Source organism: Callionymus lyra, chromosome 1 (genome assembly GCF_982586985.1).
Source record: "Callionymus lyra chromosome 1, fCalLyr1.hap1.1, whole genome shotgun sequence".
NCBI lineage: Eukaryota > Metazoa > Chordata > Actinopteri > Syngnathiformes > Callionymidae > Callionymus > Callionymus lyra.
Genome location: NC_141818.1, coordinates 34592928 through 34607161, shown reverse-complemented (window position 1 = coordinate 34607161; position 14234 = coordinate 34592928). Strand labels below are relative to the sequence as shown.

The 14234-nt window shown below is 39.8% G+C and overlaps 1 protein-coding gene and 2 non-coding genes across 11 annotated transcripts in view; all 3 read left to right on the top strand.

Moving 5' to 3' along the window:
- The window catches only part of htt (huntingtin), a 35435-nt gene that overhangs the window by 4762 nt on the left and 16439 nt on the right, over positions 1-14234 (top strand). For 7 of the 9 annotated variants that reach the window (XM_087804061.1, XM_087804078.1, XM_087804038.1 and 4 more), the window contains 29 exons: positions 516-593; positions 678-1069; positions 3351-3480; positions 4407-4522; positions 4721-4832; positions 4900-5037; positions 5617-5775; positions 5896-5993; positions 6061-6200; positions 6332-6395; positions 6474-6574; positions 7334-7480; positions 7560-7680; positions 7750-7895; positions 8628-8812; positions 8874-9097; positions 9257-9383; positions 10464-10588; positions 10655-10765; positions 10826-10903; positions 11302-11522; positions 11591-11669; positions 11728-11889; positions 11955-12010; positions 12678-12826; positions 12899-13035; positions 13105-13221; positions 13470-13592; positions 13650-13897. In XM_087804061.1, coding sequence (XP_087660187.1) covers positions 516-593; positions 678-1069; positions 3351-3480; positions 4407-4522; positions 4721-4832; positions 4900-5037; positions 5617-5775; positions 5896-5993; positions 6061-6200; positions 6332-6395; positions 6474-6574; positions 7334-7480; positions 7560-7680; positions 7750-7895; positions 8628-8812; positions 8874-9097; positions 9257-9383; positions 10464-10588; positions 10655-10765; positions 10826-10903; positions 11302-11522; positions 11591-11669; positions 11728-11889; positions 11955-12010; positions 12678-12826; positions 12899-13035; positions 13105-13221; positions 13470-13592; positions 13650-13897 — 4084 coding nt within the window. Of the gene's footprint in view, positions 1-515; positions 594-677; positions 1070-1895; positions 2088-3350; positions 3481-4406; positions 4523-4720; positions 4833-4899; positions 5038-5616; positions 5776-5895; positions 5994-6060; positions 6201-6331; positions 6396-6473; positions 6575-7333; positions 7481-7559; positions 7681-7749; positions 7896-8627; positions 8813-8873; positions 9098-9256; positions 9384-10463; positions 10589-10654; positions 10766-10825; positions 10904-11301; positions 11523-11590; positions 11670-11727; positions 11890-11954; positions 12011-12677; positions 12827-12898; positions 13036-13104; positions 13222-13469; positions 13593-13649; positions 13898-14234 lie in introns of all 9 variants that reach the window. The other 2 variants (XM_087804094.1, XM_087804086.1) reach the window with 2 other exon arrangements.
- LOC148089190 (small Cajal body-specific RNA 14) lies at positions 7083-7213 on the top strand. The gene has a single exon (XR_015709249.1).
- Positions 10931-11060, top strand: LOC148089189 (small Cajal body-specific RNA 14). The gene has a single exon (XR_015709251.1).

Sequence of the window (14234 nt, the reverse complement as noted above, 5' to 3'; positions counted from 1 at the left end):
CCTTCATCGTATGCGTGTCTGCGAATTTCATTCTCTGGCTCTTCATTTGTCTCTTCTCCATTTTATTCCATGTTGCCTCTGGCTCTTAATTCTTCCACTGATATTCTTCATTTCTCTTTACAATGTTTTTCTTATTAATTAGAATCTGTATTTCTATGATTATTATTATGAACTGCATGTCAAAGTACATTTCACTAAAGCAATCACATTCTGTTACTTGGTACGATCTAGATTAGATTTTCTCAAACCTTGTTTGCTTTGAAAATGTATATTCTCCAGTATTTTAAAAGTTCAGATTGATAAGAATTGCTGTGGTGTTCATTGTATAATGTGCTTCTTTATTATTGTTTTATCAGTATTTTTTTAGTACATTTTTTTTATAATTTTAATTAAGGATTACGACACTCAACTTGCTAACGGACTTGGAGAAATGTGTTGAGTCAGGGATCATTTGTTGGCACACCAAGAAGTCAAAACATTATTCTTTAATGGACTTTTCGCTGTTGTTGATGCAGGTAAGATGCTCTCTGGGGAAGAAGATGGTTTGGAAGAAGACCCAGAGAAAACTGAGGTTACAACTGGATCTTTCACGGGTAACAGTTTGACTCGACCAGGCTGCTCGACTTAGTTAGTAAAAATCAGACTTTAACCAGCCTTGTTAAATCTTTTCTCTTCAGCCTCAGTTGCTGCTGACGGTACCCCGGGAGCCCAAGTGGACATCATCACAGAGCAGCCGCGCTCCTCCCAGCACACTCTGCAACCGGGCGACTCTGTCGATCTGAGCGCCTCCTCGGACCAAGGCGCCGGCGGCGGGACAACATCGGCCTCCGACACCCCCGAGTCGCCCAACGACAACGAGGAGGAAATGCTGAGTCAGAGCTCGAGCGGTGGAGCCAACATTACTCCAGAGACGGCCGACTACACGACACCGGAGAACGTGACCCCAGATGGAGGGCCTTTGGCAGGCATTCTGGGAAGTAACGATCGTTCGCTAGCACCAAGCGACTCCTCCCAGACCACAACAGAGGGTCCCGACTCGGCTGTTACCCCTTCAGATGTAGCAGAGCTGGTCAGTATTTCATTCCTTACTTGCAATATTGTGACGTAATTTCCTTGGTACCAGCTTAGCATCAATTAAAAAATGTATTTCTTTGGCTTTAAAATTATATTTTATTTTGAATTGTATGGTTTTCTTAAGGTATAATTTTGTGTGTATAAAATTACGTCGATAAACTTAAATATTTCGATATATTTTTTACAATACTGTATTGATATTTAACTTTTCTGATGTAATTTCTTTTCAACTGTTTTACACACATATATACAGTATGTGTGTGTGTTTATTTTTTATATATATATATATATATATATATATATATATATATATATATATATAATCAAATTTCAATAATTGGCAACAATTTAAGTTTTTGCTTGATTTATTTGCCATGCCAAGATTCAGATTTGTAAACGCATTCACATAGTTAATTATTTTTTGTGTTGTGATTAAACTTCTAGCTGAGAGATGGCAGCAGTCATTACATCCTTGCTAAAGGAAGAATGAAATGCGAGATCCTAGCGGTGGCTTGGGATGAGAGGATACAAAGATTTAAAGTTGATATTTGGTCATATTTTAGTTTTAGAAACAAAGGGGTTAGTCATGTGGTTCGTAAATTCTGCAACGCACGAATCAAGTGCTCGGGAAGTATTACAAATACTTCCTTGTTCCTGCAAGACCCCACTGTATGGCATCGTTGCCACTGTATTGTGATGCGTATTGTATCGCCAGATAATTGCTAATACAAACCCTTTACAATGACAGCAGTGGCAAACCTCTGTTTTAATAGGCTTGTCCATTCTAACAATCTTCATCTCTCTTCACTGGTCTTGTCCAGCCACAGTCACATACACCATTACCATCACAGGTGATCGAGCCGTCCGCTCCCTCGCCCACATCCACCGAGGGTCCTGACGCTGCAGACAGCGAGTCCTCAGTCTGCATAGCTTCCTCTACTTCGTCCTCTTCTTTCTCTTTTTCCTCCTCATCTTCCTTCTCTGCCACGTCTTCATCTAATACTAGCGACAAGGTCAGCAGACTGGAAACGGAAGAAAACGCTTGCTTATTTTCCATCCTCGCTTTCCCGCCCGTTTTATTCGTTTATTACACCCAGTTGTTTCATTAACGCTCAAATGTCTGCGTTTCTTATCGTCCATGTTTGCATTTTCCAACTCCCTAAATGTAAATAAAACAAATCTCATGCAGATGCAAGTCCAAGCATGCCATTAATCCCTCATGTTTTTTGAATATTATAAATCTTTTTCCTAGTTACACTTCTGTAAGGAGCTTTAGACCCGAAAAATTCATTTTTATCAGGCCCAGTTTGTTGGTTTGAAATCAAAGTAGATCAATGTTCATGATGAATTAGGATAAGGAACGGGGATGATCGATGACAAAAATTGAAGTGCGAGGTTCAAAGAAAATATAAATAAAGTTTATTATTATTATTGCTAGAAGGTTTTGTATGCAGGTATATCAGTGCCATCAGAATATTGAATTTTTTAATTTAACATTTTAAATGTCAAAAGATTTTTCAAGCTTTGAATAATTTGAACAATTTCTATATAGACATATCGACATTTTTATTGAATAATTAAATTCAATAATTTGTATATTGATTGGAATTATTTAAAACATTTTTTTTATATATAAAGCTTTGTAATTTTGAAAATATTCAAATATACAAATGGTTGATTTTTTTTGTGTAATTCCTAGCCCTTTAAATTCAATATAAAAATGTTATGCATGTTTAAGTATTCTTGGGCAATTTTCATATTTCAAAATATAAAAATTGGAATTATTAAAATAACACAAATTCAACATTTTAATGTGCAACTGTTAAATAAAATGATTACAATAAAGGTATATCAAACATTTTAATATCGCAAATATTGAATTGAATATTAAACAAAAGAAAATTGAATAAAAAGTTCCAATTTTCAATAGTTTCCACTTTTAAAATGTTAAATTGACCATTTAATACTCTGATGTCAGGGGTATACTTCCATTTTCTCCCCTTCTGTGATTGAGTTTGACTAAACATGTTCTCATTAAGACATGAGTGGTTGAGCTTCCTTCTGTGCCCTGAATGTAAAGGATTAGCGAGGCTTGTGATGACCCCAAGAGAACTGCTCATGACTGTGTTTTTGTCCTGTACAGTTGATTTGCAGCCACATTTTGCAAACAAGCACGCATGATGAACCTTGTTTGTGGAAATGCTCGAATACAACTTGCATGTTTACGATGTTATGGATGTCCTCAACAATGTGCTCTTTTCTCATGTTTACCAAAGGTGCTGGACGGCAGCGAGAGTCAGTATTCTGGCATGCAGATTGGAACCTTGCAAGATGAAGAGGATGAAGGAGCAGCTCCTTCTTCTCAGGAAGAATCCACAGACCCGTCATTCCTCCAGTCAGCCCTTGGTATGATTGTAAACTTGGCGTTAGATTTGAGGCTCTCATTAAAAAAAGCAACTTGTTTTCTTAGATGCTGGTTCACTAATATGCAAGTATATCATTGCTGACTGAAAAAAGTTCATCCTTTATTATTCTAACATCCAATTCACCAATTGTAAATTAAAATAGATTTTTGGTTAATGGAATTAACAAACGAGAGAGTTGGATATTTTAATTCCAATTAGTCTAATATAAATTTTCTAAATATCAATATTTTAAAATTAGTAGCCTTTATTGTAAAAATGTTGCCACTATTATACCAACACTAAATGTTGGTATAAGTGACAGTCAGTTTACCACAGTTTTCACAATTAAGAGTTTTTATTCTAAAACGCTTTAATGGTCTGACCCAGTTTGTAATGAGAATAAGGTTCACAAATGTTTATATAGGATTGGTTTATGAAGTTTGTTGGTAAGTAATTTGTATTTACTAAGTGCCTTTCGCATACCATGATCACAAAGCGCTTAACGACACAACCAAACACAGTTAAAATACATACACATTCCAAAAATTTGACAACACCGTGACAAACATAGTAGCTACAATACATTCAAGATAAAGTTTGTGTTACAGTTGCCTCACATAAAGTAACCAGAGGGCACTGGAGCTTTACATTAGTCTTTAGAGTAGTTATTTTACATGTGAAATTCAACATACGATGATCTAACCAACAGATTTACTGCCATCTTTCTGAAGTTGTGCCCCTATAATGCATTGTCCAGTAACATCAAAGTAGATTTATTTACTGTTTTAATGTTGTCAAAGCAAGTTTGTCAATAGTTTAAATATAGCAAAGCCGCAGCAGCAGGGAGAAGCCATACACTTGAATTTGAGATGTATATAATGTGCAAATAATTCCTAATAATCACTTGTTGTTTTTTTTTCTTTGCAGCTTTGAGCAAACCTCACCTCTTTGAAAACAGAGGTCACAACAGGCAGGGTTCCGATGGCAGCGTGGACAACTTCATACCAAAGGACGAACCAGCTGAACCCGAACCAGACAACAAGGTGATAATGCACAAAATCTTTGTGGGTCCTTGTGAAAAAAACTATTCGCCGCAGATCCAGACTAGTTTCTTACTTGACATCTAATGTGTTTTGAGACTTGAACTGCATGTTTTGTGTGTACTCATGTTCTTTTTAAAATTTACCATTTTGCTACTCTGATTGTTGCATTTATCCAACTTGTTCTTGTTTTGTTTTCAGCCATCTCGCATAAAGGGTCCAATCGGACACTACACTGACCGGGGAGTTGAACCTCTGGTTTATTGTGCGCGGCTTCTTGCCGCCTCCTTCCTGTTGACCGGACAAAAGAATGGTGAGAGTTTTAGTCAAGCTATCAGATTTACAGCCGTCTTACCTCAAACGTCTCGATGCTTTGTCAGGTCTGATCCCTGATAAGGAGGTACGGGTGAGCGTCAAGGCCCTGGCGGTCAGTTGCATCGGTGCAGCAGGAGCTCTGCACCCTGAAGCCTTCTTCAATCCACTTTACCTGGAGCCGCTGGACGGCGTTCCAGTTGAAGGTATGCTGGAACAAAATACAAAAGAGACTGATATGTGAGGAGTCTATTCTGTCCTAAGGCTTTGTTATGGCAAGAATCTGATATATGATATAATATATATGATCATATAATATTTTGCGATACTGTAGGAACAAGGATATACTTGAAGTATTGTTGAATTCTCTACTCGGCTGTTGCAGACCACAGGACTCTTGCAGTTGTAACTGCTTTCATTTGTTTCAAACAAAAATGTGTCCAAACATCAGCTTAAAAAGCTGCTGGGGTATACTGTATCCTCTCGTCCTCAGTCACCACCAGGTTCTTGTGGGATTTTATTGTCCCTTAAGCTGTTGAGGAGAAAATGTTAGTTCAACACAAAATGAAACTAAGACGTCAAACTCTCAATTTTAATAAATTGTAAATACATTTTTTTAAATTGAATACACTTCATTTAACTGTAAGCATTAAATAACTCGTTAAAAAATGTATTTGTATTTATATGATTTTGGGGGAGCGGGAAATAAAATAGAAATGTATTGAAATGGCTAATGGCCCTATTCTGGTCTGTTTTGTTCATGTATTTATCGTTTTTCATTTTAGAGCAACAATATGTCAGCGACGTTCTGGGGCTTGTTGAACACGGAGACCCGCAGATCAGAGGAGCGACTGCCATCTTGTGTGGAGCCATCATTCAGGCAGCACTCACCAAGAGCCGATACAACATTCACAGCTGGCAGGCCAGTGTGCAGAGTGCAACAGGTCGGTGCAACAGTTTAATGCTAAAGAAAATGCATGACCAAACAATACCCAAAAGTGGTTATGTTGAACCGTCGGATACCTTGCGAGTTCAGGGCTTTCATTGATCCCGTCTCTGCTCAGGGAACCCTCTGGCCCTGGTGGATTTGGTGCCTTTGCTGCGGAAAACCTTGCGCGACGAGTCTTCGGTCACCTGCAAGTTGGCTTGCTCCGCCGTCCGGGTAAAATGCGAGCCAAATGTTCATTGAGAATATTAGTGTTGATTAACTTGCGTCATGGAATTTTTAGCACTGCATCACGACCCTCTGTAGCAGCACCCTCAGTGAGATTGGCTTACAGCTGCTCATTGACCTTCTTTCTCTGAGGGACTCGTCCTATTGGCTCGTCCGCACCGAACTTTTGGAGACCCTGGCTGAGATGGACTTTCGGTAAGGAGAGTCTTTACCTTGTTTTTTTTTCTCCTGCTTTTCCTTCTCTTATTTCCCTTCTATTTAAGATAATGGGAGTCCTTTCATTTGTATTTCAATTGTCTATAAAAAAGAAACACTTGTGTTTTTAGGTTAGTTAGTTTCTTGGAGAGAAGGACAGAGAATTTACACAAAGGAGATCATCACTACACTGGGGTAAATATATATTTTTTCTTTGTCACATTTATGGATCTGTGAATATCTTCTAAACGTTTGGTACTTGTTATGTTTCAGCTTCTTCAGCTGCAGGACAGAGTTCTAAATAATGTTGTCATTCAACTTTTGGGGGACGATGACCCCAGAGTTCGTCATGTAGCAGCTTCCGTCGTCAACAGGTACTTGACATTGTCTCCTACATGTGATGGTTATTTTATGTACTCGTTTAAGGGTGATGGGGAAAACTAAACTAAAACAAAGCACTGTAATGTGCGTTGCTTTTCTAATACAAAATATTTTTTGTTTTTTTATCCAAGTTTAACTGATCCAAGCATACCTTTAAATTGGGACATGATTTAATTAAACAAGCAGTGCTTCTACATTATGTGCAATAAACTGGTAATTAAATTATCAAGTAATTATTTTGTTTTTCAAGTGCATGCATATTGATATGCATCTCTATTTACATTTCCCCAAAAATCAATTGGACATAATGATACACGGACCCGAGATTATTTGCTTGGTGATCTTAGGGGAGAGTCTGATGAGAGGGGGTTGGACATTTAAATTCAAAATGTACATAAGCAGATTTCTTCATTTATGATTGGAACATTTACCAATCCTTCAATATGCTTCTTCTTTCTAATGTTTCCAATAAAATGAAAAAACATTTTCCTATAAAATGGTGTGTGGTTTATTTCCGGGTCGCAGCACTGAGCGGTGTGCTGCATCCTCTCAACCACACACAGAGTGAAACTGGTTCCTGACGACGGGGACCCAAAAGGCATCGGGTTTCCTGTGCGATGGTTCCATACATGCTTCAAAATGAGAGCTTAATCGATTAAACATTTTATCGATGGGTGTTAAAATGACATTTTGGTGTGATTTGAGTTCTGTTCTGTGTTGCTCTATGTCACCTCTTCTCTTCTCCTTTTTAGGCTTGTTTCCAGATTGTTCTACGATTGTGACCAGGGCCAGGCTGACCCGGTGGTGGCCATCGCTCGGGACCAGAGTTCAGTCTACCTGCAGCTGCTCATGCACGAGGCACAACCGCCCTTTCAGTTCACTGTCAGCACTATCACGAGGTGAAATGTCTTCCCTTCACCCATCTGGGTCACTTTCATACCTTTTTATGTCAAAAGCCTTTTCAAAATTATTTTACAGAACCTACAGAGGTTACAAATTGTCAAACACTGTTCCTGATGTCACTTTGGAGAACAACTTGTCCCGTGTTGTTGCTGCCGTCTCCCACGCACTTACATCATCGACTTCAAGGGCACTGACGGTAGGTCCAAACATGCCTGAAGCAGATGAGCTACTTTATTTTCAACTCGTCATCCGTGTTCTTTTGCAGTTTGGTTGCTGCGAGGCCCTGTGCCTGCTGGCTGTCCACTACCCAGTGTGCTCTTGGAGCACAGGCTGGCACTGCGGCTACTTCAGCTCCAGCAGCAGCTTCTCTTCTCGCTCTAGTTTCAACCGCAGTAGAGGCCGGACACACAGGTTTGTGCACTCGCCGTACTTGACTTTATACCTTGTTCTTTTAGAACTAGCATTTTATTATAGATGAACATGTTATGAATGACATTATTTCAGAGAAGGTTTTACACCTGGCCTTACATTCAACTTTTTAATTGATTAAAAATGAAAGAAATGTAATAAAATGACATCTAAATGGACAGATTTTGAATAAATAAACAAACTATAAGGCCTGTGGATAATTTTCATATGGTTTTATATACATTTTCTTTATATTTGAACCATTTTTTCCTCAACTCTCTATAATTAACACCTTTTCAATTGCGTTATCCAACTCATTTATGTCCGGTGCAGCAGGTTGTAGCCAGTTTCTTATATTATTTTTTCAGGATTTAGTGAAATCCAAGGTTTATACAGATCCAGTGGAGGGGACTGAATCACAATTCCAAAATGTTTTAATTTAGACTCCAGAAGATGTGTGTATGGTTGTGGATTTGACTGTTCACTGTTCAATTTGACTGTTACATTCCATTAGACATTAGACACGACAAGTATACAATTTTATTTATAATAAGTATTGCTTTAGGAATAGTATTCTTATATGATTGTATTCATTTAGTGATGGTTGAGTTTTCTTTTTTTTAGATATCTTTAGTAGTCTTGATTACCTACTTGAATATAGTTGAAATATAAAAATAATGAATATTTCCTTTCCTTGGTATCCTAAGCTCATCTGTCTGGTTCATTTCTTTACAGCCTTTCACAGTCCAGCAATCCTGCAGCCTCCATTTCTACCACCTCTTCCACACCTGGTACTGATCGCAGGACTCTGACTGTAGGAATGGCCAACATGGTTCTGTCTTTGCTTTCGTCTGCCTGGTTTCCACTGGATCTCTCTGCACATCAAGATGCTTTGCTGCTCTGTGGGAACTTGCTTGCGGGTGAGAAATCTGAAGTGAGACGTAACGTCTTCTTTTACGCTCACGGTTCTCCGTTTTTCAGCCGTGGCCCCCAAATGTATGCGAAACCCGTGGAGCGGAGATGAAGACGGGAATGGTGGAAATGCAAACTCCAGCGGAGGATCGAATAAGATCGACGAGCCTTGGGCAGCTCTGTCCGAGCGCAGCCTGGTGGCCATGTTGGACCAGCTTTTCTCACACTTGTTTAAGACCCTAAATATCTGTGCTCACGTGTTGGATGACAACCCACCAGGACCAGCAGTGAAGGTAACTGGGAGGGGATTTTGCTGATGTTTTGTTTTCAGGATTTATACAATTTAACTACCATGGCCTCCTGAAATATTTGCTTGGCTAAAAAATAAATCTAGTATCATAATGATTAGTCATTAATGTCTACATTTAATCGTTTCCTTTTCATTTCCTCAGGCCACTCTCCCCTCTTTGACAAATCCCCCCTCCCTCAGCCCGATACGTCGAAAAGGAAAAGAGAAGGATTCCAACGAGCCCAGTGTGGCACCCATGAGCCCAAAGAAAGGAAACGAAGTTAACTCCGGTATGTGTTGAACACGAACCTCTCTAGTGAACTTCACTGCTTAATGTAGAAAAGCTGAAAAGAATTTTGACACAAAAGAACAAACACTTTAATGTATTTAATGTGGACGTAAATGGGTGCCATCAGAGTTTCATATTTTTTACTTTTGGCTTTAAGTATTTATTTAATTAACTGAGAAATTGTTTACTAAATTAATTTTGTTTTTTAAATATTGGATAAAATGAAACTAACATCAAAATGATTCATTTTGAAAATATTGAATTGTTATTCTTTTTTAACAATTCTAAAATGCAATTTCTAAAGGAACAATTTTTTAATCGGTTATCGTAGAATTCATTATAAAAATGCTGGTATGATGCTGCCACTAGGGGTGTGTATTGACTAGAATGTGGTGATATGATGGGTACTTGAATTTACAGAGCACATGACTCTTAACAAACTCATAACTACTTTCATTTGTTTTGAAAACAAAATATGACCAAACATAAGCTTTAAAAGCTGCTGGACTCGATTGCATCCTCTCGTCCTCAGCCATTGCTGGAATCTTGCGGGATTGCAATATTCATTTAGCGACAGAAGACATAATGGTTGTTGCCATCTAGGAGCCGGAAGATTGTTTTCAACAGAAAAATGAAGTAACGGCATGAATAGTCGTGTAGAATAGTTATTTTATTTTAAACAATCTTTATTTGCCTATAAACCAACTAAAGTTACACATTAAATATGATTTTAAATGACAAAAATGAAACGATTGTTTGCATTGCTGTCGAACATCGATATTCAGTATTGATGTTAAGAATATTGCGATATATTGCCATATTGATATTTCATTACTCCCCTAGTTTTTTAATGAACGTTTGTTCATGCATGATTTGCTTAAAGTTTGACTAAGTAGCTCTACTCCATTTATTGTCTGGGGGCAATATTACACCAACATGTAATCATTGAATTGAAAAGGCTTTTATGAATAATGTGAGGAACAAATGAAATCAAATGATTATTTAAAAAATATTCAAATTATCTTAAATTATTAAGCAAGGCGTAATTGCATAAGCCTAATTTTGCATCTCTCGTTTGCAGGAAGACCAGCTGAAAACACAAGTTCTGCAGGCTTAAACAAGTCGACCACACTAGGCAGCTTCTACCATCTGCCGCCGTACCTCAAGCTTTACGATGTCCTCAAAGCGACACACTGCAACTATAAGGTATGAATAAATGTTGTTTTTGGAATACTAGACACGATCTTTGACATTCCCCTGTGTGTGCACCAGGTGTCGCTTGATCTCCACAGCAATCAGGATAAATTTGGAAGTTTCTTAAGATCGGTTTTAGATGTTCTTTCTCAGCTGCTGGAGCTGGCTACACTGCATGACATCAGCAAGGTGAGACGCTAGAACCCCAGCGACACTCGTTTTATCACTGATGACCGTGTTTTCTTTCAGTGTGTGGAGGAGATTTTGGGATACCTAAAGGCGTGCTTCTCCAGAGAACCAACCATGGCCACCGTATGCGTGCAGCAGGTCAGCCTCTCTCGTGTTTGTCCGTTTGTGGCAGTCCTTGACGGGTTTGACTCTAAGCCGTGAGCTTCATCCTTGTGACTCCACATAGAACGATGCTGGTTCCTACCGACAGCAGCCTGCAAGGCATCGGGTCACCTGTGCGATGGTTCCATACACACCAAACTTTGATGTACTATTCGTTTAAAACTTTGAAAATGTTGTTTTTCACTTCTGGACCTAGACATTGATGATGTCAAAGGAAAGGCATGATCTTTGTTTGTTATCTCTTCCCAAAACAAATGGGTAAAACCTCTAAAAATGAAAGCTCATCAGTCATACTTTTAGAAAGTTGAGGAACCCCCCCCCCCCCCCCTACAGTTAGGTTTAATTTCTCATCATTTTTTATCTTTTATTTTTAGTTGTTAAAGACTTTGTTCGGGACAAATCTGGCTTCCCAGTATGAGGCGGTCCTGAGTGGACCCAGTCGCTCCCAGACGAGGGCTCTTCGTCTTGGCTCCTCCAATGTCCGCCCAGGTCTCTACCACTACTGCTTCATGGCGCCGTACACCCACTTCACACAAGCGCTTGCCGACGCAAGTCTACGCAACATGGTCCAGGCGGAGCACGAGGACACCTCGGGGTGAGTGACCGTGAACAGATCTAGAGGAATAAAAAGGATATTTAAACGGAATGGATTTCTTCCTTTAGATGGTTTGATGTGATACAAAAAGCTTCACACCAAACGAGATCCAATATCGCCAACGCAACACGCCACAGGGGAGACAAGGTGCGTAAGCTGGTCGACGTTTAGTGTGAAAGTGGACACATTTCCTGTCGTTTTCCAGAATGTCATCCACAACCACATCCGCCTATTTGAGCCTCTGGTGATCAAAGCGCTGAAGCAATACACCACCAGCACCTCCGTGGCCCTGCAGAGGCAAGTCCTCGACCTTCTCGCTCAACTCGTCCAGTTGAGGGTCAACTACTGCCTGTTGGACTCTGATCAGGTTCGTTCAGCGCGTCCACGGCTACGGTCTTTGTCAGTTGCTGACTCTGGATTTCTTTGTTTTAGGTGTTCATCGGCTTTGTCTTGAAACAGTTCGAATATATTGAAGTCGGGCAGTTCAGGTACGTTTGAGAAAAATATGAATTGTGTGATTCTGATTGTCATCAATTAATTCAAAGTTTGAACCAATGATGTATATGAATTACTATCTCTGCATTTATGACTGAAATTGTGATAATATATTTACATCTTTTTACTAATAGTAAACGATTGAAAGCATTTGAATTAAAACTTGTTTAAAATTCATTTACATAACATTTATTTAACATGTATTTGAAGTGACAAACTCAAATACATCAGTTACCAATGCCATTCCTCTCAGTAACGGTGACCTCTACAGGTCCTGTAATGCTTTGCCGCCCAGCCCCCTATCACCACTATTGTTGAGTTTGGACAAATCAATAAACAGGTTTAATATTTAATACAGTATTATAGGGATTAATCATCTGTCAATATATGGAGCAGTGCCTAAAAACATCAATAGAGTTTAGTTTTCTTGGTACCATAGGTGGTAAGATAGATAGATGGATGGATAGATGAACTTTATAAATCCCTCTGGCGATCTCCTTTGTGTACGTTGAGTTAGGGAGGTGGTTACTTGGTGCCTCCCAGTAAGTTCAGTGGTATTTCTTTAGTTTGTCTGCTGTTTAACAACATTCTGCGTAACTGATCTTCAATATGGAAAAGTACCACTGTACTGTCTGACTTTCTGCGGTTTATTGTGTCCAGAGATTCAGAGGCCATCATCCCCAACATCTTCTTCTTCCTGGTACTGCTTTCTTATGAGCGCTACCACTCCAAGCAGATCATCAGCATCCCAAAAATCATCCAGCTGTGCGACGGCATCATGGCCAGTGAGAGGAAGGCAGTGACCCACGGTGAGGCTTTGGCTGATTGCTGCAAACTGTACGAGTTGCTCCCTTGTTTTAATGCTGAACGTGTCTCTTCAGCCATACCAGCTCTGCAGCCCATAGTTCACGACCTCTTCGTCCTGCGAGGGTCCAATAAAGCAGATGCAGGCAAGGAGCTGGAAACCCAGAAGGAGGTGGTGGTCTCGATGCTGCTCAGACTTGTTCAACACCATCAGGTAACGACTGGGTGCATCATCGGAGGTTTAAAAGTTTTCTGGTTTGACGTAACGTTGTCTGCTTTGTAGGTCCTCGAGATGTTCATCCTTGTGCTGCAGCAGTGTCACAAGGAGAATGAGGATAAGTGGAAGAGGCTGTCTAGACAGATTGCTGACATCATTCTCCCCATGATCGCTAAGCAGCAGGTGCGTCGGCAATCGAGATACTTGTTGCTTTGTAAAAAGAAAATGTTGTGGTTAATTGCAACACACAAAACCAAAAAAGGAATTATTTTTATTATACACTGTGTAACATTTTTAAGGAGCAAATAAAACCCCATCACAATTCACAGATGTTTTATACAGATCCAAAACATCTTAAGAATACGACCTGGTCACATGATCAACGGAAACATCTGCCTGCTTTGCTAACAGCTGCTGGTTTGTTCTTACAGATGCACTTGGATTCTCCTGAGGCTTTGGGAGTGCTGAACACCCTGTTTGAGATCGTGGCGCCTTCCTCTCTGAGACCAGTTGACATGTTGCTCAAGAGCATGTTCACCACCCCGGTCACGATGGTGAGCTTGATGAACCCTCAAGAAGACGTGCATGTTAACACCATCTTTGTGTCGCAGTCGTCCGTCACCACGATACAGCTGTGGGTGTCTGGGATCTTGGCTGTTCTTCGGGTGCTTGTCTCACAGTCCACTGAGGACATTGTCTTGTCCCGGGTCCATGAGCTCTCCCTCTCGCCCCAACTGCTTTCCTGCAACACTGTTCGTAGCCTGCATCAGCAGACGCTCTTGCCAAGTGACAAAGGAACTGACAACCAGGAATCTAAGGGCGACTCGCCAAAAGCTTTACCCGAAGAAACCTTTGCAAGGTTGGTGTGTTTTCTGTCTTCATTAGTGTAACGGCATCAGATTGTATATGTATTGTGATACTGTTGGTAAAGAAAATATTTGTAGTAGTGCACGAGTACTTGACTCTGGTGTCGCAGACCACATGACTCTTGACCAAGTCCTAACTGCTTTCATTTGTTTTGAAACCAAAATGCGTTCATACATCAGCTTTACAAGCTGCTGGAGTCGACTGTATCCTCACATCCTCAGTCATCACCAGGGTCTCGCATGATTTCATTGTTTCTTTGACGTAATGACAGAAAAATGTAATTGCCACACAAAAATGAACAAGTGTTAATATTTTCATGTAATTGTTAA